This window comes from Mustelus asterias, chromosome 23, assembly GCF_964213995.1.
Source record: "Mustelus asterias chromosome 23, sMusAst1.hap1.1, whole genome shotgun sequence".
NCBI classification, from domain to species: domain Eukaryota; kingdom Metazoa; phylum Chordata; class Chondrichthyes; order Carcharhiniformes; family Triakidae; genus Mustelus; species Mustelus asterias.
In genome coordinates, this window is record NC_135823.1 from 49,839,785 (window position 1) to 49,867,649 (window position 27,865).

The 27,865-nt window shown below is 48.6% G+C and overlaps 1 protein-coding gene across 1 annotated transcript in view; it reads left to right on the forward strand.

Annotated features, from left to right (window-relative positions):
* The window catches only part of vwa3a (von Willebrand factor A domain containing 3A), a 52,379-nt gene extending 25,105 nt beyond the window's left edge, over positions 1–27,274 (forward strand). Inside the window, exons 17-32 of the mRNA XM_078239829.1 lie at positions 706–780; positions 1,816–1,954; positions 2,700–2,895; positions 4,637–4,707; positions 5,217–5,375; positions 7,684–7,774; positions 8,906–9,016; positions 10,013–10,110; positions 11,374–11,526; positions 13,862–13,970; positions 14,924–15,068; positions 18,284–18,428; positions 22,051–22,202; positions 24,362–24,488; positions 26,057–26,154; positions 26,351–27,274. Coding sequence (XP_078095955.1) covers positions 706–780; positions 1,816–1,954; positions 2,700–2,895; positions 4,637–4,707; positions 5,217–5,375; positions 7,684–7,774; positions 8,906–9,016; positions 10,013–10,110; positions 11,374–11,526; positions 13,862–13,970; positions 14,924–15,068; positions 18,284–18,428; positions 22,051–22,202; positions 24,362–24,488; positions 26,057–26,154; positions 26,351–26,405 — 1,924 coding nt within the window. The 3' untranslated portion in view covers positions 26,406–27,274. The remainder of the gene's footprint in view (positions 1–705; positions 781–1,815; positions 1,955–2,699; positions 2,896–4,636; positions 4,708–5,216; positions 5,376–7,683; positions 7,775–8,905; positions 9,017–10,012; positions 10,111–11,373; positions 11,527–13,861; positions 13,971–14,923; positions 15,069–18,283; positions 18,429–22,050; positions 22,203–24,361; positions 24,489–26,056; positions 26,155–26,350) is intronic.
* Positions 27,275–27,865: the final 591 nt, after the last annotated feature.

Genomic DNA, 27,865 nt, shown 5'->3' on the forward strand with positions numbered 1-27,865 from the left:
CCCCCTTCCCCCCTCCCCCTTCCCCCCTCCCCCTTCCCCTCCCCCCCTCCCCCCTCCCCCCTCCCCCTCCCCCCCTTCCCCCCTCCCCTTCCCCTCCCCCCTCCCCCTCCCCCCTCCCCCCTCCCCCCTCCCCCCTCCCCCTCCCCCTCCCCCCTCCCCCTCCCCCTCCCCTCCCCCTCCCCTCCCCCCTCCCCCTCCCCCCTCCCCCTCCCCCCTCCCCCTCCCCCCTCCCCCTCCCCCTCCCCCTCCCCCCCTCCCCCCTCCCCCCTCCCCCTCCCCCTCCCCCCTCCCCCTCCCCCTCCCCCCTCCCCCTCCCCCCTCCCCCTCCCCCCTCCCCCTCCCCCTCCCCCTCCCCCCTCCCCCTCCCCCTCCCCCTCCCCCCTCCCCCCTCCCCCTCCCCTTCCCCCCTCCCCCTCCCCCTCCCCCTCCCCCTCCCCCTTCCCCCTTCTCCCCTCCCCCTCCCCCTCCCTTCCCCCCTCCCCCCCTCCCCCTTCCCCCCTCCCCCTTCCCCCCTCCCCTTCCCCCCTTCCCCCTTCCCCCTCCTCCCTCTCCCCTCTCTCCCAGATCCCCCTTTTCTCAGTTTTATATGAACTCCACGTGTTTTGTTGCTCTGTGATTGGCTGAGTGCTGATTTGGTGGCAGTTTCTCCTGGTTCTTTGGGAAATTTGTTGTTGAAACTGTCTCTCTGTGTTCTCCTGTTTCTAGGTTTGGTTCTGAAGTTAACCAGTACCAGCCCCACATGGTGTTAGTGACACCAGAGAGGCTGCAGGCTGCCTGGAGGTGAGCAGCTGCTGTTTCATTTACTAACTCAATCTCTCAGATCCGCCTCCCCCTTCTACCCACCATTCGAGCCGTGCCTTCAGCAGCCTTGGCCTCACACTTTCCTCCTCCTGTAAGATCCTCTGCAAAAGTCACTCATCCCCCTAACCTTTCCCTCTTTGTGCAGCTCCCTGGGCTGTCGCTCAGTTGGTCACACCCTTGCCTCTCCTTTATGTGGTTCCGGCCTCAAATTCCATTTCAGAACCTGAGCACAAATCTCAAGGCTGCCAGCCCAGCGTAGTGCAGGGTGCTACAGTGTCAGAGGTGCTACAGTGTCAGGTGCTACAGTGTCAGGTGCTACAGTGTCAGAGGTGCTACGTGTCAGAGGTGCTACAGTGTCAGAGGTGCTACAGTGTCAGAGGTGCTACAGTGTCAGAGGTGCTACAGTGTCAGAGGTGCTACAGTGTCAGAGGTGCTACAGTGTCAGAGGTGCTACAGTGTCAGAGGTGCTACAGTGTCAGAGGTGCTACAGTGTCAGAGGTGCTACAGTGTCAGAGGTGCTACAGTGTCAGAGGTGCTACAGTGTCAGAGGTGCTACAGTGTCAGAGGTGCTACAGTGTCAGAGGTGCTACAGTGTCAGAGGTGCTACAGTGTCAGGTGCTACAGTGTCAGAGGTGCTGTCTTTCGGATTAGGCACTATTCCGAGGCCCTATCTGGCCTGTCAGGAGGATGTAAAAAGATCCCGTTTCCACTATCCAGAAAAAGAGCAGGGGAGTTATCCCCGGAGTCCTGCCCAATATTCATCCCTCGGCCAACATCACAAAAGACGAATGATCCTGTTGCTGTCTGTGGGATTTTGTTGTCGGGTGCCCCGGTTCCTACATTATAACAGTGGCTGTGAAGCATTTTGTGATGTCCGTGTTTGGGAAAGGAACTTTATAAATACAAGTCTCATCTCTCTCACTGGGGCTGCTCTGAACCTTGGGCTGGGGTGAGCTTCCAAACGCGGTGGGTATCTGTTGAATGTGATGACCTCTCTCTCTGTGTTACTCTTAGATGGGCTCTGACTCTGCAGTGCGGAGGCAGTCGGAATTTCCTGGGCGCGCTGAAAGCGGCGATTGAGAATGATCTGAGTGAACAGTGGGATTGCTGTGGCCTCTACCTCCTCACCAGTGGAGTTCCTGACCAGCGCATGGTAGGAAGCAGCACCGAGTTTGACACTATTTCTGCGGAACAGCGCATGAGCGCTCTGAACCCAGACTCACCGGCATGTGTACCCCCCCCCCCCCCCCCACCCCCACCCCCCCTCCTCCACCCCTGCTCCGGTGCGGAACTGAACCCCTCACTTTCCAAAAAAGTGTCCGAGTGGAGGGAGGGTTGCGGTGAGGCGCGTGCCTGAGAGACTGGCACAGAACATTTCTAACAGGGCTGCACAGAGGATGCTTCCCCTGGTTGGGGAATCTAATGGGCGTGTAGAATTCTCCACCACAGAAGGCTGTGGAGGTCAAGTCATTGAATATATTAATAAGAGGTTTGATAATTTTTTGGATTTTAATGACATTGAGAGCTGTGGGGAGAAAGTGGGAACATGGCATTGAGATCGAGGATCAGCCAAGATCATACTGAATGCTGGAAGAGGCTTGAAGGGCTGAATGGCCTCCTCCTAGTCTTTTCTATGTTTTATGCTTTGCTCCGAAGACTTCACAAAATGCTTCACATTGAGGAGATTAACTTTTGAAGCTGGTTGTGTGCCGTGGTCTTGTCTGGATTGGTTTAGCTGGGGGATGTAAGCTGTAACCATGCACCCCCCACCCCCGCCCCATCACCGCAGCCTGTGGTGTCACCGCGCTCTGCACAGTGAGTCCCGGTGATGTGTTTGCTGCCGCCCGGGTTCTGAGTTCCTCGCGCTGAAGCAGGTGTTTCTCTCGGTCTTGCTGCAGGACACGGTCTGTTCCTACGTGGCCGAAATCTGCGGAGGTCGCGACCTGCAACTCCACGTCTGCCTGTTCAGCATTGGCAGTGCTGAGCTGAGCGGGCCGGTGCCTGCGCGTTACGCCTCTCCGCGAGAGACAGCGGGCGCACTGCGCGAATTGGCTCAGTCAGGCCGGGGGAGGTTCCACTGGTTTCAGGAAACAGGTGAGCGAGAAACATCTTTATATTTTCCTCTAGTTTAAACCTCACCTTCTGATCTCCAATCCCCGGGTTTCGCCGAGACAGAGAGACGTGTTGAACAAGGGATTCTCAACACTGACCCTTTTGAATTGATTGTCGGGATAGGAGCAAGGCCAGTGTTTATCACCACAACCATGGCCTCACTCAGCCACTCCAAAGGGTAGTTATGATCGATGGTTAAGTGTGCCCTGGTGCCACATGTAGGCGACTCTGGGTAAGGGGGAAGGTTTTGTTCCCTGAAGCACACAAGTGAACCAATGGCAACTTGAGGACAATTCACTCACGTTTGCTGATCCTAGTTTTGCATTCCCTACTAAATTCAAATTGCCAGACTGTTACAGTGGGATTTGAACTTGTTCTCTGGATTAGACCGGTAACGTAGCATTACAACACTGTACCCAGCAGACCGTGGCAGGAAAGTATTTGACTGTGCTTCCCCACCGGAGAAAGCATCCTCGGACCGTGCTGTCGTCAGATGGCCAGACCTTCACGTACCCCAGAGTGCAACATGGTCTGTGTGGGAAACCTGAATATCATCGCACTTACTGTGATGGACGTTTTCAAATATTTTTGCAAGAAAAATTTAAAGGTTTTTCCAGCCAGCCTAGTGTTCTGGAAACATCACTGGGGTACATCACTGGATACATCACTGGGTACATCACTGGATACATCACTGGGTACATCACTGGATACATCACTGGGTATATCACCGGGTACATCACCGGGTACATCACCGGGTACGTCACTGGGTACATCACCGGGTACGTCACTGGGTACATCACCAGGTACGTCACTGGGTACATCACCAGGTACGTCACTGGGTACATCACCAGGTACGTCACGGGGTACATCATTGAGTACATCATTGAGTACATCATTGAGTACATCATTGAGTACATCACTGGGTACATCACCGGGTACATCACCGGGTACATCACTGGGTACGTCACTGGGTACATCACCAGGTACGTCACTGGGTACATCACCGGGTACATCACCAGGTACGTCACTGGGTACATCATTGAGTACATCATTGAGTACATCACTGGGTACATCACTGGGTACATCACTAGATACATCACTGGGGTACTTCACTGGGTACATCACTGGGTACATCACTGGGTACATCACTGGGTACATCACTGGGTACATCACTGGGTACGTCACTGGGTACGTCACCGGGTACATCACCGGGTACATCACCGGGTACATCACCGGGTACATCACTGGGTACATCGCTGGGTACATCGCTGGGTACGTCACCGGGTACGTCACCGAGTACATCACCGGGTACATCACCGGGTACATCGCTGGGTACATCGCTGGGTACATCGCCGGGTACATCGCCGGGTACATCACCGGGTACATCACCGGGTACATCACCAGGTACATCACCGGGTACATCACTGGGTACATCACTGGGTACATCACTGATTCCTGGTCTTATGGCCCTGCTAGGAATGTGCACATGTACAGTCATTGGCTGAGGATGGGCCCAGATTTTGTTATGGTGATTCTGGTGATAGTTGAATAGTCATCTGGGAGTCAGTGTTTAGACTGGCACTGAAAATCTATTCTCCACGTTGGGCAGAGTAAGGGGGTGTGCCAGTAGAATAGTAACTCAGCTAGAGCTAGCCTCTTGAGGAGAGGAGGGGAAACGAGATTAATTGGTGATATATTCTCTGAACCTCTGGGTTTCTTTTAGGTATTATAGAGAGTGACGACATTCGACTTCTATTGACTGAAATGGAGAAAGCTGCCAACTATTCCCAGAAGGTGTGTGTAATAACCTGAATCATTCAAATAACTGCCATTGCCTTATTCCCCCTGACGTTTGTTCAATTAATATCTATGCTTGAGATACATTTACCTGTATTGTGCATTAAAGGTTCTCCACTGAAAGGTGATGCCACAAACACATCCTTAACTCTGCATTCCAGCCCTACAATCTTCCCAAATTCCTGCACTCCTCTAGTTCAGAGCTTTTCCACATCTCGAATTTGCGTTGCTTCACGATTGGTGGCCATGTTTGAGCTGACTGGACCCTAAACTTTGGAGCTCCCTCCTAAACCTCTCCACGCCACATCCAGCCCTGTCTCCCTCCGCTGCTAATGTCTCCTTGTGACTTAGAGTCAAATTTTGTTTAATCACCCTCCCAAGAGGCACCTTGAATGTTCGATCGCGTTAAAGGCTCTATGTAAATGCAAGTTGTTGTTGTACACTGCGATATCTATCGGACGACATGGCTATAATGAATTTGAAGGGTGATTTCCCTCCTTGTACAGTGTGCCTTGCTGGTCGAGTCATTAAGGAATCGCTCAGGGAAGCAGTCGCCGGCACCACCAGACTCCGAGGACAAGTTGAAGATGTTGGTGAAACAGGAGAATCGCTACCCTCAGAAACTGCTGCTTCCAAAGCCCACGGCACTGACCCTGGCCAGGATGGTAAGACCATTCCAATAGGACATTCTCCCAGTTTCACAAAGAGCCGGGGAGAGGCCACTCTGCCCGCTTACACCATTCTATCCAATCAGACTGAGGCTATCCCCACCATTGGATCACCTCCTAACCAATCACCTGGCAGAGAAAGAGGTGGTCCCTGTCCTGGGAGTGTTTGATAGGACAATGTGGAGGGAGCTTTACTCTGTATCTAACCCCGCCCACCTGTCCTGGAGTGTTTGATGGGCACAGTGTAGAGGGAGCTTTACTGTGTATCTAACCCCGTGCTGTACCTGCCCTGGAGTATTTGATGGGGGACAGTGTAGAGGGAGCTTTACTGTGTATCTAACCCCGTGCAGTACCTGCCCTGGAGTATTTGATGGGGGACAGTGTAGAGGGAGCTTTACTGTGTATCTAACCCCGTGCTGTACCTGCCCTGGAGTGTTTGATGGGGCACAGTGTAGAGGGAGCTTTACTGTGTATCTAACCCGGTGCTGCACCTGTCCTGGGAGTGTTTGATGGGAAAGTGTAGAGGGAGTTTTACTCTGTATCTGACCCAGTGCTGCATCTGCCATGGGAGCGTTTGATGGGGTCAGTGCAGGGGGAGCTTTACTCTGTATCTAACCCCGTGCTGTACTTGTCCTGAGAGTGTTGGATGGGACAACGTAGAGTGAGTTTACTTTGTATTTAAACTGTGTACAACATCTCATTCAAAATAAGGTTATGCTGATTTTTTTCTGCATTTTGTGTCTGTTGATTCAAGAAAACACATTCAGGTAATATGGAGTGAACTGGTTTGGAGGGGTTGCTGAAGCAGTCAGTCTATCAGAGAGTAAATAACACATCAGCGGTTACTACAGTTGATAAGAGCACATGGTGTGGTGAGTAATGTATTAGCAAAGCTGAAGGATTAATTGGCTATTAGGAAGCAAAGAGTAGAGCTAAGTGAGTCTTGTTTTGGGTTAGCGAGTTGTAACTAGTGGAGTGCCACAGCGATCAGTGATGGGGCCTCAACTATTTACAATCTACATCATGACTTGGATGAAGGGAGTGAATGTACAAGAGCTGAATTTGCCAAGGACACCAAGAAGCGTAGGAAATTTGTCAAGAGGAGGTAAAGTCTACACGGGGATATAAATAGGTTAAGTGAGTGGGTGAAAAATTTGGCAGAAAGAGTCTGCATCTTAAGTGCCGTAAGCTACAGGGCTATGGGCCGGGTGCAGGAAGGTGGAATTAGAAAGGATACCTGGGTGTCCTCGGGCTGGCATGGACAAGATGAGCCGAATGGCCTCCTTCCGTGTTCTAACTTTTCAATGGTTCTATGGAGTATAATGTGGAAAAATATGAACTTTGGCAGGAAGAATGGAAAAACAGTATACTATCTAAATGGAGGAAGATTGCAGAACTCAGTGGTACAGAGGGACCTGGGTGTCCCAGTACACGATCACATAAAGTCGGTATGCAGCTACAGCAAGTGATTAAGAAGGCTGGTGTTTATTGTAAGAGGAATGGAATATAAAAGTAGAGAATTGTTACTGCAGCTGTGCAGGGCCTCAATGAGACCACATCTGGAATACTGTGTACAGCTTTGGTCGTCTTATTTGAAAAAGGATATGATTGTGTTGGAAACAGTTCAGAGGAGGTTTACTCGACTCATTCCTGGGATGAAGGGCTTATTTTATGAAGAAAAGTTGAACAGGTTGGGCCGATCACCCATTGGAGTTTGGAAGAAAGAGAGATGATATTATTGAATCAATATAAGATCTGAGGGGAGTTGACAGGGTTCACACAGGGAGGATGTTTCCTCTTGTGGAAGAGACTAGAACTAGGAGGCACTGTTTTAAGAATAAAGGTTCTTATTTTTAAGACAGTAATGAGGAGAATTTCTTTCTCTCTAGGGGTCGTTAGTGGAATTCTCTTCAGCAGAAAGCTGTGGAGGCTGAGAGTTAGTGAATGAATTCAAGGTTGAGTTAGGCAGATTTTTAACAGACAAGAGGGTGGAGGGTTATGAGGGTCGATCAGGAAAGTGGAATTGAGACCACAATCAGATTGGCTGTGATCTTATAGAATGGTAGAGCAGGGCCGAATGGCCTCCTCCCGCCCCCTAAATCCCAACTTTCTATAACATTGAGAGAGGAGCTGGAGCAGTCACCAAATTCCCACAACTCGATCCGTCCCTCTGACAGGGGCTAATAATCCCTCCGCGCTGGTGAATCAGCTTCAGCAATCTGCTCAGTGGCTGCACAGAGCTCACCATAAATTCAAACTGTGGAAGAAGCTGAGATTTAACTGGTGATTTCTGTCATTCCATTAGCAAGCCAGAGAGGGAAGCGGTGAAGAAAGCAGCTCCGCAGTCCGAGCCCTGACCTGGCGTCCAAGCAGTGGGAAAGCTGTCCTCCCTCCAGGTGCGTGTCCAAGTCCAGAATGGACAACCTGTCCGATGTGTAATGATTCAAAGTCCTGGGGCTGAGGGGGAGAGGAGCGATATTGGTGATTCTTTTCTTCCACACAGGCCAGACCCTCCATGTGGTAAGGGTCACCTCGTGGTCATTTTGAATAAAGAAGGTCACTCCGTCCATTGAAGCTGATGAATGTGAAAGGGGCCCAATTCCCACTCAATCCTCTGGGTTAGGGTAAAATTACCCCCGGAGTTACTCTCGCCCCGACCCCTGCTCCTGCTCCCCAACTCCAAACACCCTGTCGCTGTCTCCTGCTCTTCAACATCTGCTCTCTGACACCCCCATTCTCTGACTGTCTCTTCCACTCCCTGACCCCTGCTCGCTGACCTTTATACCCTCTCCTGCTCCTCGACACTGTTCCCTGACTCCCTTGCCTGCTGCTTGACCCCTGCCTCTGACCCCCGTACCCTCTCCTGCTTCACGACACTGCTCCGTGACTCTCTTGTCCGCTCCTTGACCCCTGCCCTCTGACCCCTGTACCCTCTCCTGCTTCGTGACATCGGTGCCTGACTCCCTCGCCTGCTCCTTGACCCCTGCCCTCTGACCCCTGTACCCTCTCCTGCTTCGTGACATCGGTGCCTGACTCCCTCGCCTGCTCCTTGACCCCTGCCCTCTGACCCCTGTACCCTCTCCTGCTTCACGACATCGCTGCCTGACTCCCTTGCCTACTCCTTGACCCCTGCCCTCTGACCCCTGTACCCTCTCCTGCTTGTCGACATCGCTGCCTGGCTCCCTCACCTGTTCCTTGACCCCTGCCCTCTGACCCCTATACCCTCTGCTGCTTCTCGACACCACTCCCTGACTCCCTCGCCCGCTCCTTGACCCCTGTCCTCTGACCCCCATACCCTCTCCTGCTCCTTGAACATAATGTTCCTGTTCCTCCACAGTGCTGTCACTTGGTTGACGCTCTCTTGCCTCTCGCTCCTGACCAATCTGACATTGATGCTGGCTTCATTCTTATTTTTGCCTGAACAATTTGTTGTTTTAAATTTGGGAATAATCTTTGTCACCCTGAGAAACTGACATTCTTTGGCTGGGAAAAACACAAATTAATATTTGCAGGATGGTTTCTTGCAGCTCACTCCGAGAAGAAGTGGATTCAGTCCTCTGTGGAAAATCACACCAAGCAGAATAAGCTGGCGAGGCTTTCAAAGTCGATGTTTTACACAGAGGATGGGAATAAAGTTGGTGAGTGCAGCCTGTGTGTGTGATGCAGAACAGCTCTGACTACAGCTCTACAATAACCGTGCCTCAGTGCTGCCATGCAAGCCTCTGAATCTGAAGGTCTCAACTCGCAGCTTCCCAATGTGGTGCCAGTGTCGAGTTGAGCACTTGTCTCCCGGGGGTGCAAACACAGTGTGAGATGTTGCCTATCGCCTGAAATAGTCTGGGTAACAAGAACAAAGAAAATTACAGCACAGGAACAGGCCCTTCGGCCCTCCAAGCCTGCGCCGACCATGCTGCCAGACTGAACTAAAACCCCCTATCTTTCCGGGGACCATATCCCTCCATTCCCATCCTATTCATGTATTTGTTAAGACGCCCCTTAAAACTTACTATCGTATCTGCGTCCACTACCTCCCCCAGCAGCGAGTTCCAGGCACCCTCCATCCTCCGTGTAAAAAAAACTTGAGAATCGATGAGTCAATTACTAGGGGGCACAGGTTTAAGGTGCGAGGGGCAAGGTTTAAAGGAGATGTACGAGGCAAGTTTTTTACACAGAGGGTGGTGGGTTCCTGGAACTCGTTGCCGGGGGAGGTAGCGGAAGCAGATACGATAGTGAGTTTTAAGGGGCGTCTGGACAAATACATGAATAGGATGGGAATAGAGGGATACGGTCCCTGGAAGGGTAGGGGGTTTTAGTTCAGTCGGGCAGCATGGTCGGTGCAGGCTTGGAGGGCCGAAGGGCCTGTTCCTGTGCTGTAATTTTCTTTGTTCTTTGATGAATAATCATAGAGTGACACTGCATAGAAAGAGATCATTCAGTGCATCGTACCTGAGTTGTCAATTAGTTCTCCCACCCTATCCTCTTTCCCCATAGCCCTGCGCTATTCTCCTTTCAGCGTCCTGTCAATGTGACTCTCGAAGGCTGTACAGATGTGTGACTGATCAATGCTGATGATAGGTCTGGCTTCAGTTTGGACTCTGTGAGTACTGAGAGTTGTTTGTGTCTCTTTTGGGAAGGTGCTGTCTATCAGAAATATCCCAGGATGAAGAGTATGAGGAAGATCGTTCCCTTTGTATACCTGCCTAAAGAAGAGGAGATTTGTTCGACCTCACTGGTACGGTGTGCCTGTCCCATTGGGCTGGGATTTTGCTGTCCGCGTTTTCAGCTTTGCGCAGTTTATTCTAATCTGAATGAATTCTGGGGATCTGAGTGTCTCTGGCAAGGCTGGTGTTTACTGCTGTCCCCTGGTCACCTTGAGAAGATGGAGGTGGGCCGCCTTCTCACTGCTCTCTCTGAGTGGAGTGCTAGATCACTTCAAAGTGCAGTTTCAGAGTTGGTGTGACATTCAGGACAGGACCAGGTACAAATGACAGGTTTCCTTCCACAAAGAACACTCCTGAACCAGTTGGATTTTTTTTAACAATCTGTTGAGACCAGCTTTTAAATTTCAGATTTAACCTGGACTCAGATTCTCATGCTGTCATTCACAAAGGGTGATAAGCAAATTCTTATAGTAATTCATCGGCGATTCAGAATTGACTTTTTATTTATTTTGAAACAAAAACACACACATGCACATATACACACACATGCACATATACACACACATGCATACACTCACGCACACACTCATGCTCACGCATGTACACACATGTACATACGCACACACACATGCGCACACACACGCACCATCTGAACAGTGATCTCGACACCTCTAACACTGTAGCAAGGTGAGGGTTGGTCTTGATGTCCTTTCTGAGGAAGATGACCTGTTTTAGTTACAGAGCTGCAGACAGGATCTGTGCCCAGAACAAAGAGGACTGAGTTTCTCCAAAGTCACCTCCCATGCAGCAGCCAGAGGAAAGCTCCGCGTGCCTGTCCGGTTAGGATGTCGGATTTTGAGGTTTAACCTGGCAGACTGAAGTTAATCGTTTGAAAAGAGGTTTTCCTGACCCCGAGATCTGTCCAGTGACCTCCTGCCCAGACATCCCCATGGATGGAGATTGGATGGGGACAGGATCCAGCTCCTCCTTATGTTCAAAAAGCCACTTAACAGTCTCTCCAGAATTGGGCTGCTGATTGGAAGGATTACCATTGTCCATGTTAGAAGTTAGAAATGTGTGAGAGAAAGCCATTTGTTGATTAACGGCCAACCACCTTTGTACACAAACTGTTTCCTTGTGGTATCTGGTTACATTTTGTCTGACAGCCCAGTGCTTTTTCTGCCTGGTTCCTTCCTGTGATACATTGACCCACATGGGTAGGGCCGGGGGGGGGGGGGGGGGACGGGACGGGACTGAATCAAGGGGGGGGGACTGAATCATTAGTCCTCTCTGTTATGCCCTACTGATAGAACGCTTGCTCTATTTCTGTAAAGTGGTTGCAGAAGTTCGGCATTAAGAAGCTGAGGTTGGATCTGCACAAACTCATCTCTGGCCAGGACTGTGTACATAAGAAGCAACTGGTGAGGACCCTACGAAAAAGAGTCTCTGCGAAGTTTTGTGCCACCTTCCCCAAAGTGGAGATCAATGTAAGTTCCAGCTGAAACTCAGAGTCCCTCATTGCTCCCCTCAGTAGATTTTGCTGATCATGGACATCTTACTTCCTGTTGTCATGTGCAGTTCAGTGGGAGCATCTATAATCTAAGAGAAACATTACTGAGCAACATCTTGTCGTTATATATAGGTGTCAGCCATGACACATTGGGTGGTACATTTACCCCTGAGTCAGGAAGCCATGGGTTCAAAACCCACTCAAGACTTGGGCACGTAATCCTGGCTGACATTCCCAGTCCAATATTGAGGTGGGGTTAGCCTCTGAAATCAAAACCTTCCCACAGCACTATTCAAAGAGTAGGATTTCTTGCAGTGTCCTGGAGCCAATATTTATCCCTCAAACAAAACTTAAGACAGATAATCTTGCCATTATTACATAGCTGTCTGTGAGAGCTTGCTGTGTATCGATTGCTGCCACATTTCCTTCATTGTAACAGTGACTACACTTCCTTTGGCTATAAAGCACTTTGGGACATTCTGAGGATGTGAAAGGTGCCACATCAATGGTAGAATGGCTCATCAGCACTCACAGTCATTGGAGCAATTGGACTAGGGACTGGAGGGTGGTCGATGCCTTGACCAAGGGAGGGAAGGGAAAGTGTCCTGGCTTTACACTGGAGGAAGTGTCCTGGCGTTACACTGGGGGAAGTGTCCTGGCGTTACACTGGGGGAAGTGTCCTGGCGTTACACTGGGGGACGTGTCCTGGCGTTACACTGGGGGACGTGTCCTGGCGTTACACTGGGGGAAGTGTCCTGGCGTTACACTGGGGGAAGTGTCCTGGCGTTACACTGGGGGAAGTGTCCTGGCGTTACACTGGGGGAAGTGTCCTGGCGTTACACTGGGGGAAGTGTCCTGGCGTTACACTGGGGGAAGTGTCCTGGCGTTACACTGGGGGAAGTGTCCTGGCGTTACACTGGGGGAAGTGTCCTGGCGTTACACTGGGGGAAGTGTCCTGGCGTTACACTGGGGGAAGTGTCCTGGCGTTACACTGGGGGAAGTGTCCTGGCGTTACACTGGGGGAAGTGTCCTGGCGTTACACTGGGGGAAGTGTCCTGGCGTTACACTGGGGGAAGTGTCCTGACGTTACACTGGAGGAAGTGGGCAGTATGATGGCACTGCTACATCACAGCGCCAGGGACCCGGGTTCAATTCTGGCTTTGGGTGACTGTGTGGAATTTGCCCTTTCTCCCTGTGTCTGCGTGGGTTTCCTCCAGGTGCTCCGGTTTCCTCCCACCGTCCAAGGATGCACAGGTTAGGTGGAATGGTCATACCAAATTGCCCCTTAGCCCAAGATGTCTAAAGTAGGGGGATTAGCAGGGAAAATATGAGAGGCTACAGGGATAGGACCTGGGTGGGATGCTCTGTCAGAAAGTCGATGTGTGTGTTGCTGGCTAGGTCAGCATTCATTGCCCATCCCTAGTTGCCATTGGGAAGGTGATGGTGAGCTGCCTTCTTGAACCACTGCAGTCCATGAGGTGCACCCACAGTGCTGTTAGGGAGGGAGTTCCAGGATTTTGACCTAGCAACTGTGAAGGAATGGTGATTATATTTCCAAATCAGGATGGTGAGTGACATGGAGGAGAACTTCCAGGTGGTGGTGTTCCCAGATATCTGCTGCCCCTGTCCTTCTAGATGGTAGTGATTGTGGATTTGGGAGGTATTGTTTAGTAATATACAGTATGCGTGTGTGCATGTGTGTGTGGGGGTGTGTGTGCGTGTTTGTGTGTGTGATATGTCTCTATTATTGTATTATAGGTATAACAAAATACTTTTTAAACTGACTTGGATTTGCTATAATGGAAGAGTTGCATTATAAGTAGTTAGGAATATAGGAACGGAAGGAGGCCATTCAGCCCCTTGAGCCTGTTCCACTATCTGACTGACCTAATCTTACCTTAGCTCCATCTATTCACCATAGCTCCATAACCATCACTATCTCTGTGGAGAAGAGCAAGTGTTTCTCCCAGGGCCTTGGGCCATCCTATATCCTATATTTAGCAGGGTAAATATGTGGGGTTATGGGGTTAGGGACTGGGTGGGATTGTGGTTGGTGCCGACTCGAAGGGCCGAATGGCCTCCTTCTGCACTGTAGGGATTCTCTGATATCCCTCAGGCAGCAGGTTTCTCTCATTGCTGTTTACAGGCTGACTTCACACGAGGACAGCCCCAGTAGAGGAGGAACTGGAAGCATGAGAAACTTGCAGTTGTTTTGGTGTGATTGGGGCAGTGAGGTTGATTCGATTTGATGTTTGACTGGGCAGTGGTGGAGAAAGCTGGTTAGTCACTGGCATCGTGCTTTCCATTCCCAGGGTGCGGTGAAGCATCTACAGTTACATCTCCATGAGCTGGATGAATACATTGAACAAATGGAGCGGGTCTTGTGTCGATATCTGCAGCGATTGCAGTGGCTGCTATCAGGTGGGGAGCTTATGTTAGATTCTGTGCCCACACAGGCTGTAAGGGCTAGGCCACCTGAAAGTGACAACAACCTACATTCACATAGCACCTTCAACAAAGAAAAGCATCTCGAGCTGCTTCACAGAGAGTTAATCAGACATCATTTGATGCAGTGATATTAAGGCGAGTGAAGCCCCTGGCTTGGAGGTTTGACGGAGAGGAGGGTGCCGGCGAGGCTTAGGGAAAGAATTTCAGAGCTTATGGCCAAGGCAACAGAAGAATCGTTCAGCAGTGGTGGGCAAAGAGGGGAGGGGATGTGCCAGATGCCTAAGTTGGGCAAACATTGTACGGGGTGGCACAGTGGTTTGCACTGCTGCCTCACAGCGCCAGGGACCCGGGTTCAATTCCAGCCTTGGGTCACTGTCTGTGAGGAGTTCTCCCCGTGTCTGCGTGGGTTTCCTCTGGGTGCTCTGGTTTCCTCCCACTCTCCAAAGATGTGCAGGTTATCTGGATTGGCCATTCTAAATTGCCCCTTCGTGTCCCAAGCTGTGTAGGTTAGAGGGATTAGCCATGGGAAATGTGTGGGGTGGAGGGGTGGGTGTGGATAAGATACTCTGTCAGAGTTGGTCCAGACCCGATGGGCCAAGTGGTCTCTTCTGCACCGTAGGGATTCTGTGATTCTCAGGAGGGTTGTAGGGCCGAAGGAGGTTAGAGATGTCAGGAGATGGGAAGTGCTTTAAACACAGTGATGAGTATATTAAATTGGAGGCTAATGTAGGTCAGTGAATGATGCATTATGATCAGAATGGGCAGCAACTGAAAGCATTTCTCTATTTATTGTGATACAGTGACTGTGCTTTGGAGCAGAGAGAGAGAGACTCTTGTCCCTGTTTAAAATCACAATCCGACGGTTCGTGAGCTGCTGTGCGATTGTCAGTGCTGCTGATGTTTTAGTCTTAAATATCTCTGTGTAGGAAGCAGACGCTTATTTGGGACAATCTTGGAGAAGAGGGTCTGTATTCTGCTGGACACCTCGGGATCCACAGACCCCTACCTGCCAGCACTGAGAAAGGAACTCACTTCCTTGATCTGGGAGCAACTGAGGAAGAATAGCCACAGGTAATGTGGAGAGGAAAAGCAATCGCAGTGGCATCCCTATCAGCCAGAAGCATTCTTGCAGCCCTGTGTGGGACATCTTCCTGATCCCTCTCCTTGGTGAAGAATAATATGGATGAGAGATGTGGTTTCTATCAATGATTCAGCAGCAATTCCGTTCTGCTCCTTTTTAACCCCCCTATAAATTCACTTGCTTTGAGATTGCATTTTTGGCCATTTCTCCCGCAGAAAGGATATTGGGGTTGGGAGAGGAATAAGTTATTTTTAAAAGTCAGGTCTTCGGTCTGGTGACTTCACACAGGGCAACAAAAAGAAGGACACGAAAATTTGGGGAATGAGTCTTCAACCCTGCTTTGATACACTTACCCATGACAATTGGAAGCATTAGTTTGGGTATTTGTACAATCATATGACACAGCAGGAGGCCATTTGGCCCATTGTGCCTGTGCCAGCTCTTTGATGGACCCGTCTACGTTGTCCCACTCCCCTTACCCTTGTTCCATGGCCCTGCAAATTTTCCCCTTTCAAGTATTTCTCCAAATCCCTTTTGAATCAGACTTTTGAATGGACCTACCTGACATTAAGTTGATCTTTCTCTACACCCTAGCTATGACTGTAAACTACATTCTGCACTCTCTCCTTTCCTTCTCTATGTATGGTATGTTTTGTCTGTGTAGTGCGAAGGAAACAATACTTTTCACCGTATACTAATACATGTGACAATAACAAATCAAAATCAAATCAAAGAAATTTGAATTTGCTACCACTGCCCTTTCAGGCAGCGCATTGCAGATGACAATAGCTCACTATGTAAACATTATTCTCCTCATTGCCTCTCGTTCTTTTGTCAGTTATATACAGGGACGACGCGGTGGCACAGTAGTTAACACTGCTGCCTCACAACCCTGGGGATCTGGGTTCAATTCTGGCCTTGGGTGACTGTATGAAGTTTGCACGTTCTCTCCGTGTCTGCGGGGCGCTCCAGTTCCCTCCCAAAGTCCAAAGATGTGCGGGTTAGATGGGTTGACCATGCTAACTTGCTCCTTAGTGTCCCAAAATGTGTAGGTTAGATAGGATTAGCCATGGTAAATGTGTGAGGTTACAGAGATAGGACAGGGGAGCGGGCCTGAGTAAGATACTCTCTCAGAGAGTCAGTGCAGACTCAGTGGGCCAAATGGCCTCTTCTGCACTGTAGGGATTCTATGTGTCCTGTGTTTATCGACCCATCTACCATTAAAAGCAATTTCAATGTATTCCAGCAAAATCCTTCAGAATTTGGAACACCTCCATTAAATCACCCCTTAACCTTTTCTGTTCCAATGAGGACAACTCTCTGCATATAACTGAGATTCCTTATCCCTGGTACTGTTTGAACAAATCTCCTCTGCACACCCTTCAAGGCCTTGACATCTTTCCAAAGATGTGGGGCTCACAACTGAACACATGCTGAAGATTTAGAAAGGTTTAATAGAACATAGAACATAGAACATTACAGCGCAGAACAGGCCCTTCGGCCCACGATGTTGCACCGACCAGTTAAAAAAAAAAAAACTGTGACCCTCCAACCTAAACCAATTTCTTTTCGTCCATGAACCTATCTACGGATCTCTTAAACGCCCCCAAACTAGGCGCATTTACTACTGATGCTGGCAGGGCATTCCAATCCCTCACCACCCTCTGGGTAAAGAACCTACCCCTGACATCGGTTCTATAACTACCCCCCCTCAATTTAAAGCCATGCCCCCTCGTGCTGGATTTCTCCATCAGAGGAAAAAGGCTATCACTATCCACCCTATCTAAACCTCTAATCATCTTATATGTTTCAATAAGATCCCCTCTTAGCCGCCGCCTTTCCAGCGAAAACAATCCCAAATCCCTCAGCCTCTCCTCATAGGATCTCCCCTCCATACCAGGCAACATCCTGGTAAACCTCCTCTGCACCCTCTCCAAAGCCTCCACATCCTTCCTGTAATGTGGGGACCAGAACTGCACACAGTACTCCAAGTGCGGCCGCACCAGAGTTGTGTACAGTTGCAACATAACGCTACGACTCCTAAATTCAATCCCCCTACCAATAAACGCCAAGACACCATATGCCTTCTTAACAACCTTATCTACTTGATTCCCAACTTTCAGGGATCTATGCACACATACACCTAGATCCCTCTGCTCCTCCACACTATTCAAAGTCCTCCCGTTAGCCCTATACTCAACACATCTGTTATTCCTACCAAAGTGAATTACCTCACACTTCTCCGCATTAAACTCCATCCGCCACCTCTCGGCCCAACTTTGCAACCTGTCTAAGTCTTCCTGCAAACTACGACACCCTTCCTCACTGTCTACCACACCACCGACTTTGGTGTCATCAGCAAATTTGCTAATCCACCCAACTATACCCTCATCCAGATCATTAATAAATATTACAAACAGCAGTGGCCCCAAAACAGATCCCTGAGGTACACCACTTGTAACCGCACTCCATGATGAATATTTACTATCAACCACCACCCTCTGTTTCCTATCCGCTAGCCAATTCCTGATCCAATTTCCTAGATCACCCCCAATCCCATACATCTGCATTTTCTGCAGAAGCCTACCATGGTGAACCTTATCAAACGCCTTACTAAAATCCATATATACCACGTCCACTGCCTTGCCCCCATCCACCTCCTTGGTTTAGGTATAACCTTCTTGCTTTTATACTCAGTGCTTCTATTTATAAAGCCAAGGATCCCCACATGCTTTCTTTTAAACAGCCTTTTCAACTTTTAATTTTAAGTTTATTTTATTATTGTCACAAATAGGCTTATAGTATCACTGCAATGAAGTTACTGTGAAAATCCCTGAGCCACCACACTCCGGCACCTGTTCGGGTACACTGAGGGAGAATTTAGCATGGCCAGAGCACCTAACCAGCACCTCTTTTGGACTGTGGGAGGAAACCGGAGCACCCGGGGAGAACGTGCAAACAGACAGTGACCCAAGCCGGGAATTGAACCCAGGTCCTTGGCACTGTGAGGCAGCAGTGCTAACCACTGTGCCACCGTGCCACTGTTATCCTGGCATCAATTACATAACCCAGCACAAAACAGCTCAAGACTGGGATAAGCACAGAAAATGCTGGAACTACTGGTGCTGGCAGCATCAGTGGAGAGAGGAACAGAGTTGTTGCTTTAGCTCACTGATCTTTCAGCAGAATTGTACTTTTATTCCAGCTTTAACTTGCTGTGTTTTGCCGAGCGTGTTGACTCCTGGCGGGATTGCCTGGTGGAGGCTACAGATGAGACGTGTCACGATGCTGTTCAGTGGGCCTCAGGAGCCGTTGCCCACGGAAACACTTGCACCCTGGAGGCCTTACAGGTCAGCTTTACTTTTACTTTGATCCCTTTTCAAGCTTCTGTCGCAAAATCTTGGACTTTTTTGAGACTGCTGATGTCGTTTGTGAAATGCAGAACTTGGGCGTAAATAATTCCTGAATCTATTTGCTTTCGAGCGGTCTATACTCAGGGTGACCTAATAGAGAGCTGTCAAATAATGAAACAGCTGGATAGTGTTTTGATAGATTATTCCAGTTTAATGGATTGGGGAGGACTGGGGGGGAACATCAGGATAGGAAGGAATTGGGTGTTGGGTGGTTCCTCAGTTCCCTGAGGAGAGAGTCTCTGAACTGTATTGCCAGTTGGTGATCTGGGTGCTGATACTTTGCCACCTTCAAGATGGATCTGTCCTGACTCCTGATTAAGGCCGAGATTGCATCATATGGAGCCACAATGGGGTTTTCTGGATAATATTTTCCCATGTTGGGGCAATGTCTGTTTTTCCTTCTATTTTGCCTTATATAATGACCTGGACAGGGCCAGGTGGTCAGTTGGGCTGGGAGGTAGGGGTGATAGAGTATTGATGCATGACGCTCTGCCAGGATTGATGGACCAATAGCCTTTTCCCACCCACCATTTTCATATTCTTAAATCTTTGTAACTGGAACATTTGTGATATATTTACACCTGTGTTGGTGGCATTGTAGAACATTGATCCCAATATGGAGTCAATGATTCCAAGGACCTTTGATATTCTGACCTATCAACAGGTCTAACCCAGCATGTCGGGTTGGGAATGGAGTCAGGTTGTGAAACTGACATAAAGGGCCCGATTTTACTATCAAGTTGCACCCGTTTACGGGCGCGTAAACTTGGTAAAGTTGGGTGTGAGGTGAGGAGTGCGATCCACGACCACCTCCGTGGCCGTTCCCCATTTACCAATGGCCGAAAATGGCGGCGATTGGGACTGCGCCCGAAACGGGCACAACGGCAATTTAAATGCATTTGAATGCATTTAAATTGAATTAATGGGCTGGATGCCCAACTTTAGCAGCACTTCCCCCTTTACCACCGCATTCGCCTGTCCAGATTCGGCGTGAAACAGACATGGTCCGCCAGGGTCCAATTCGGGCGCTCCAGCTTCTGAGGAGGTAAGTTTCGAGCTTCCGATGGCTCTCTGACTCAGATCACTGGGGGAGATGGGGGGGGGGTCAGATGGCTCTCTGGTGGGGGAGGGAAGGAGGCAGGTCAGGTCGCTCTCTGGTGGGGGGGGGGGGGCGGAGGCAAAGGGGATGGGGGTCCACTCTGCGTGCAATTGGCGGGGGGGGAAAGGGGGCCGCGATCGGTCTGGGTAGCGGGGGGGGCATGGGGGTCCACTGTCACTCTACATGCGATTGGTGGGAGGGAAGGGGGCTGCGATCAATGTGGGTAGCGGGGGGGTGGGGGGATAAGGGAGACAGTAATGTTGTGGGGGTGGGGCAATGTCTGTGGGGGCCAGGGGGGAGGCATTATCCAGCCGGGGAGCGATGTGGCAGGGGAGCGTTATTCTATTTTTTTACTGTGCATGTGCAGTTGAAGGCTCTGGTCAGAGCTGCAGTGTTCCGGGCGCGATACACCCCGCCCACAGGCTTCTGTAGCACGATTCGGAATCACTGATTTTTTTTCGGCAGAGTCCATATGTGGGCACCTGAGAATGGGTCTAAAAGTCGGATCTGAAACGCTCCCAGATTCAAGTCCGCCCAGCACTTAGAATCAAAATGGTAAAATCAGGCCCAAAGACTCTACTATCCAAATCCCAATGTCTTCTGTTAGGGACCAAAGCAGAAACCCCAGAGTATGTTATGAAGCCCGACTGAGGGTAAGGTGTTTCTCTGCAGGTGTGATTCTATTGACACACTAGGAAGCTTTTATCAATACGAACATTATTAAACAATACAGTTTAACTATAACAAATGAATTAGCTGTTCAATTACCGTTCAATTTACCAATTGAACAGTACCCAAACGTGACAAGACACAGTTCTTAACTGCTAATCTATCCCCATTAGTTCCAATTCAAGCAATATTTCTCTTACAGACTTAAACTTCTCTTCAAAACCAGTAAATAACCCCAGGCCTATGTGTTTATACTTGTTAACAGTCCAAGAGCCTTTTGAACAGCTCTGGAGAGATAGACAGAGAGCTACATGTCTTCTGACAGCCTAAATAGCAGCCTCCAGCGAGAGAGAGAAACAGAGACACGTCTTGCTTCTTTCAGAACCCAACAGTAACTGCTCTTGATTTCAAAAACACAGTCTCTCCTACAAGCTTAGCCCCGCCCATTAACACATGACTGTCTCTGTCAATCAAGCTAATCCAAATCCTACTCTGAAACCCCAGGGGAAAATCCAAGTAAACAAAAATGCATTAACTCAAATTAAAACAAACACATCCCTGGCTAAAATCAATAATGAGCATGCATTCTCAGCATGTGAGCTGCCTGGTGCAGACAAATCGGCACCATGTAAAACAGTTGAATTTTAAACATCCCTATTACATGATAAATATACACTTCTTAAAGGCACAGTGTCATCACGCTTTCTGCTGTATAACCTAGCTGGCAATATTGAATTAGCAATATTGATTGATGCTGGAGCCTGGTTGAACCCAGCTTGAACCAGGCTGACCCTGATTGACTCTAGTTGACCCAGGAGCTGCCATTCCCTTTGTTGTTTGAATTTCTTCTTGCTGAACCAGAATGCAACAAAAGCAGCCACTTGTATTTACATAGCACCTTTAAAATAGTTAAACATCCCAAGGGGCTTCACAGGAGTGAGCAAACAAACATTGGTAATGAGGCGCATAAAGGCGTCATTAGGACAAGTGACCTAAAGTTTGGTCAGAGGTCGGTTTTAAGGTGCACCGAATCGAAGGGGAGAGAGGTGGAGAGGTTTCAGGGAGGGAATTCCAGAACTTAGGGCCTGGGGCAGCTGGAACCACGGCCACCAATAATCAGGGATGTTCATGATGCCGGAATTGTGGGAGCGCGGATGTGGATGCACCGACAGGGTTTGAGTGGCGGAGGAGATACAGGAGGGGCCACGCCGTGCAGGGATGAGAATTTTAAAATCGAGTCACTGACAGAGCTGGGAGTCAGTGGAAGAGGTCAGTAAGTACAGGGGTGATGGGGGAGAAGGAATTGGGTGTGAGTTAGGATACAGACAGCAGGATAAGCTTGAGTTTATAGAGGGTGGGAGGCCAATCAGGAGAGCATTGGAATAAAAACAGGAAATGCTGGAAAAGATCAGCAGGTCTGGCAGCATCCGTGGAGAGAGAGAAAATAGAGTTACGTCCAGACTCAAAACGTTAACTCTGTTTCTCTCTCCACAGACGCTGCCAGACCTGCTGAGTGTTTCCAGCATTTTCTGTGCTCATTTCAAATTTCCAGCCTCCGCAGTATTTTTACATTAGAATAGCTGAGTCTGCAACTCAAAAGCATAATGATTTCAGAAGCTAACTATTGTCAGCCTTCATGACCTTGTATTGGAAGCCTGATGTTTCAATAGCCTCCTCAGTCTGGCTCCCTTTCCTTGCCTCTGAGACCAAATTCTGTTTCTATCATTAGTTTTGAGCAGGTATTTCATTGTCACGTAGATTCCTCAATACAGTTTATTATTCTGTGAACAGAGGGCCTTTCAGTTTGTGGATGTGCAGGGAATATACCTACTGACTGACGGAAAGCCTGACACCAGCTGCAGTTTGATCTTGAAGGAAACTCAACGAATGAACCAGGGACGAGGCGTCAAAATTCACACCATTTCCTTCAACTGCACAGACAGGTGAGGCACAGAGCTTGCTGGGACCACCGTGGCTTTCCCTGAGGTTTCACTGCGATTTCTGCTCAGGGTGGGTAAGTGCTGCCTGAGCGTTTAATGTATTGATATGAGAAGACTCACAAAGTGCTGTAAAAATGGGGTGGATTTAATCGTAGAATAACACAACACAGGTGGAGGCTATTCGGCCCATCGTGCCTGTACCTTTAAGGAGCTATCCAATTGGTCCCACTCACCCAGCTCTTTCCCCAGAGCCTGTATCTGTTCCTTTACCCGTATGGATCCAATTTGGAAAGTTACTGTTGAAACCGGAAGTGGGGGGAAATTTAAAGTTAAAGATAAATGAGGAAAAAGTTCCAATTTTGATTTTGAATGAATCCATCTCCCCAATTCCCGCGCTTATCTTTGCTTCTGCTTTAGGTGGAAGAGTTTTTTCTTGTTCCCCACATGCTTTGAGCTGTTTGTAGATCCCCCACCTGTCGACATGTCCTCCACCTATCTGATTTTCCGCTCTCCATCTTCACCTGTCTGGTGCCCCACTCTGCCCCTCCGATCCCCCGCCTGCCCGATCCCCCGCCTGCCCGATCCCCCGCCTGCCCGATCCCCCTCCTGCCCGATCCCCCTCCTGCCCGATCCCCCTCCTGCCCTCCTGCCCGATCCCCCTCCTGCCCGATCCCCCTCCTGCCCGATCCCCTTCCTGCCCGATCCCCCTCCTGCCCGATCCCCCTCCTGCCCGATCCCCCTCCTGCCCGATCCCCTTCCTGCCCGATCCCCCGCCTGCCCGATCCCCCTCCCAAATCCCACATGTGCCACTGGAGCTACCTAACTGCTGAAGTGAAGGGTGCAATGTGATTTTACATTTTCATTTGGAGGGTTATTTATCTTAAATCTCCACAAGGTTTAATTTTTAATTTAATTTAATAGGCTCTTCATCCTCAAGAAACCTCAAGTATTAAACAGCAGCATTGTAAAGAAAACAGGCATTTATTCCACACCAATAAAATTGACATTTGGATTGAAACAACATCTTGGATTTCTGCACAATAAGATCCACAATGTGACTGGACCTTCTGAATTTCCAAAACCTGTTTGGAAATGTTAATTATGAAGTACAAATGTGAACTCAAATCAATAAATAAGGGTGGCGTAGTGGTTAGCACTGCTGCTTCACAGCTCCGGCGACCTGGGTTCGATTCCCGGCTTGGGTCACTGTCTGTGTGGAGTTTGCACATTCTCCCCGTGTCTGCGTGAGTTTCCTCCGGGTGCTCCAGTTTCCTCTCATAGGCCAAAGATGTGCGGGTTAGGTTGATTGGCCATGCTCAAATTGCCCCTTAGTGTCCTGAGATGCATAGGTTAGAGGGATTAGCGGGTAAATGTGATGGGATATGGGGGTAGGGCCTGGGTGGGATTGTGGTCGGTGCAGACTCGATGGGCCAGATGGCCTCTTTCTGCACTGTAGGGTTTCTATGATTCTATGATTCACTGCTGCCTCACAGCGCCAGGAACTCGGGTTCAATTCCAGCCTTGGGTGTCTGTGCAGAGTCTGCACGTTCTCTCTGTGTCTGCGTGGGTTTCCTCCCACAGTCCGAAAGTCGTGCTGGTTAGGCGGATTGGCCATGCTAAATTGCCCCTTAGTGTCAGGGGGATTAGCAGGGTAAATATGTGGAGTTACGGGGATAGGGTATGGGTGGGATTGTTGTCGGTGCAGGCTCGATGGGCCGAATGACCTCCTTCTGTCGGGATTCTATGATTCTATGAATGGAATGCATAAAGTGTCATTCTTCACTAAAGTGCTGGATTTAGGAGCTGGTATTATGTGGGTTGAAATGATGGCAGTAAAGTAATTTCTAAAATAGATATTGAGATGAATACAACATAGTTATTAATAAATCCAATCGGGAATCCAGAAGAAACTTCTTTGCCCAGAGAGTGGTGAGAATGTTGAACGCATTATTGCAGGGAGTGGTTGAGGCAAAGAGCAAAGGTTCACTGAGAAGGAAGCTGGATAAATCCATGACGACCAGATGATTTTTGTCTGCAGATCAGTGGGGAGATGGATGAGGAAAACTGCCTTCCAATAGCTCCCCACTTATTCCTACTTGTGTATTCATTTTAAGAAGCTTTTTGTGCCTTTGTCGGTTATTTTCTGCTTCCCTTGCCGACAGCACCGCGAATGAGTTCCTCAAAAAGTTGGCAGCCCAAACTGGAGGCCGTTTTCACCGTTGCCATGGAGACGTTGATGGGCAGCTGGCAGCATACAAAATGCGAGAGGGAGGATTCTCAGATGAAGATGTAGGTCGCTGACATCATTTATTGTCAATTATAGCCTCTAACCTTATTTCCTCGTTTATCAATGATTGTTTTAGAGCAGTGAATATTGGCACCGATATGTCAGCGAATGAGCTGGGGACAGTGCAGGACTCATAACAAACAGAGACTATTTACTCCGAAAACAGAGGGCGGAATTGTATGGCCCCCAACTGCTGGTGAAACTTTTCCGGTTTTGCCTGAATCAATGGAATTTTGAATGACCTGTAGCATTTTCCAGTCCCGCCCCTGCCACAACGTGGCTGGAGAATTCCACCCAGAGTTTACTCACTCGGTGAAGAGTCTTTACAAACCACAGCGGTCCGAGCCCCTGACTGAAGCTACAGCAAAGGTTCCTGATTAAAAGCAAGATTGTTTCTCCAATGCAACCAAAGTGTATAAAATCAACCCCAGCCACTTACAGCCGCAGTGGGGCCTCCGGGTGCAATTGGGCAATTCCCCTGGGGAGGCAGTGGCATAGTGATATTGTCACTGGACTAGTAATGCAGAGACCCAGGGTAATGCTCTGGGGACCCAGGTTCGAATCCCACCACGGCAGATGGTGAAATCTGAATTCAATAAAAATCTGGAATTAAAAGTCTACTGATGACCATGAAACCATTATCGATTGTAAAAACCCATCTGGTTCACTAATGTCCTTTAGGGAAGGAAATCTGCCATCCTTACCTGGTCTGAACTATATGTGACTCCAGAGCCACAGCAATGTGGTTAACTCTCAAATAGATGGACAATCAATGCTGGCCCAGCCAGCGAGACCCATATCCCATGAACAAGTTAAAAAAACACCTCTATTCTGGCTGAGACTTGTCTGCGACCTTGGAATATAGTGTTCAATTCTGGTCGCCAGAAGGATGCGGAGGCTTTGGAGAGGGTACGGAAAAGATTTACCAGGATGTTGCCTGGTATGGAGGACATTAGCTATGAGGAGAGGTTGGAGAAACTTGGTTTGTTCTCACTGGAACGACGGAGATTGAGGGGCGACCTGATAGAAGTCTACAAGATTATGAGAGGCATGGACAGAGTGGATAGTCAGAAGCTTTTTCCCAGGGTGGAAGAGTCAATTACTAGGGGGTATAGGTTTAAGGTGTGAGGGGCAAGGTTTAAAGGAGATGTACGAGGCAGATTTTTTACACAGAGAGTAGTGGGTGCCTGGAACTCGTTGCCGGGGGAGGTGGTGGAAGCAGATACGGTAGTGACTTTTAAGGGGCGTCTTGACAAATACATGAATAGGATGGGATTAGAGGGATATGGTCCCCGGAAGGGTAGAGGGTTTTAGTTAAATCGGGCAGCATGGTCGGTGCAGGCTTGGAGGGCCGAAGGGCCTGTTCCTGTGCTGTAATTTTCTTATTCACAAACATTCACTGTGGCAGTAATTTAGAAATGGTTTAGAAACCCTTGCAGAATTAGAAAATGTTGATTATTTGGTGTGAGAACCACATCATTCTAAAATAACCTGTTCTGACTTCAGGTGTGCATCACCATTGGAAATGACGAGTGGGTTTTTTGTAAAGTGCTACGTTTTCTGGTTTCAGAATCCTAATCTTCCAGCATTCGAGGGCAACGATTTAAAGAGGCTTTCTGGGGAAATCACTAAAGCTCGACGATTCCTAACACAAGCTAAATCCTTCAGGTTGGTGCTCCAATGATCTTCTTTTCTGTTTATCTTAGTTGTGTTCATTCCCCTTGCTCTAATGGGCTGAATGTTATGAAACTAAGATAGGCCTGATTAATGGAGTGATGATGCTATTGATGGACTTATTCTGAATAATGTGCAGAGTGTAACAGCAGTAACTGGTGTAATTCACTGCTCTTCTCATTTTCAACAGACACTTACTTTTGGAAAAACAAGTTAAACCAGATCAGACGAGCACTGGAACTTAGAGCACAGCACTAGTCAGTGAGGACCAAACAGAATGAATGGGCATCAGTGTCTTCTGAGTTCCATTATTAGAGGAAGTATTGCTTTATCTAATTTCCTAACCTATCGAATCTCTTTCTCACATGATATTAAATAGCTCAATTACATTAACCCCCAACCATCTAAACTCAAATAAATACAAACCAAGTCTATCCAACTGCCCTTTATAATTTAATCATATAAGCCCTGTGTGGCAGGTATCTTTTCGATGATTCTGCACAATAACCCCCTTCAAGTCAATGTGTGTTTCATTCTCACTCAAATCCAGATATATCCTCTGTTCTGACACTTCGGTGCAGTACAGAGGGAGCCTTGCACTATCGATGATGTGATATTCAGGTGGACATTGCAAGAACCCCGGGCACTACTCAAACAAGTGTGGGGGAAATGTTCTCAATGTCCTGGCCAACATTCTTCCCTCAACCAACACTAACTAGCTGGCTACCTATCGTGGTGGGATCTTGCTGCAGGAAAGGTTGTTGGCTATTTAACAACAGTCACTGCGCATCAAATATAATTCATTCGTAAAGGAGGTTCACATCTAATGGAGTTTAGGACTAACTTCACAGATGGTGCCAAGGATATCTGTTGGATTTGCCCGACAAATTTCCAGTCACTTCCGTGTATGATTTCATGTTACATTTTAAAATGGCTTATTTCATACTCAATGTAATTTCTGTGAGTTATGTGAATAATTTACACTTTGATTTTCTAGATGTGTGTTCTTTAATATCTTAATAAATGATTTGCAATTCTTTTGTACATTTTATGAAAGATTAAGATGATCAATGTGAATTTAGAATAAAAAAAAGTTTATGCCTGTGTTTTCTTCAACCACCTTGTGTTGCTTTAGTGTCCCTCACATTCATTTAAATTTCACACAACACAGTGGGAAGAACATAGGAATTAGGAGCAGAAGGAGGCAATTCAGCCCTTCGAGTCTGCTCCCCTATTCAATCAGATCATGGCTGATCTCTCCCACCTGTTCCCTCCCCACCTGTTCCCCATATCCCTTTATCCCTTTTTGATTAGAAATACATCTATCTCTTTCTTGAAACCATTCAACGATTCAGATTCCACCGCGCTTTGGGGCAGCGAGTTCCACAAATTCACCACCCTCTGTGAGAAGTAGTTCCTGCTCATCTCGATTTTAAATCTACCGCCTCTCAACCTATACCTGTGACCTCTTGTTCGAGATTTTCCCATAAGAGGAAACATTTGGTCTACATTTACTTTATCAATCCCTTTTAAAATTTTATATACCTCGATCAGATCCCCTCTCATCTTCCTGAACTCCAGCGAGTACAAGCCCAACTGTTTAATCTTTCCTCATACATCAACCCCTTCATCCCTGGAATCAATCTGGTGAACCTCCTCTGAACTGCCTCCAATGCCGCCACATCCTTCCTCAAATAAGGAGACC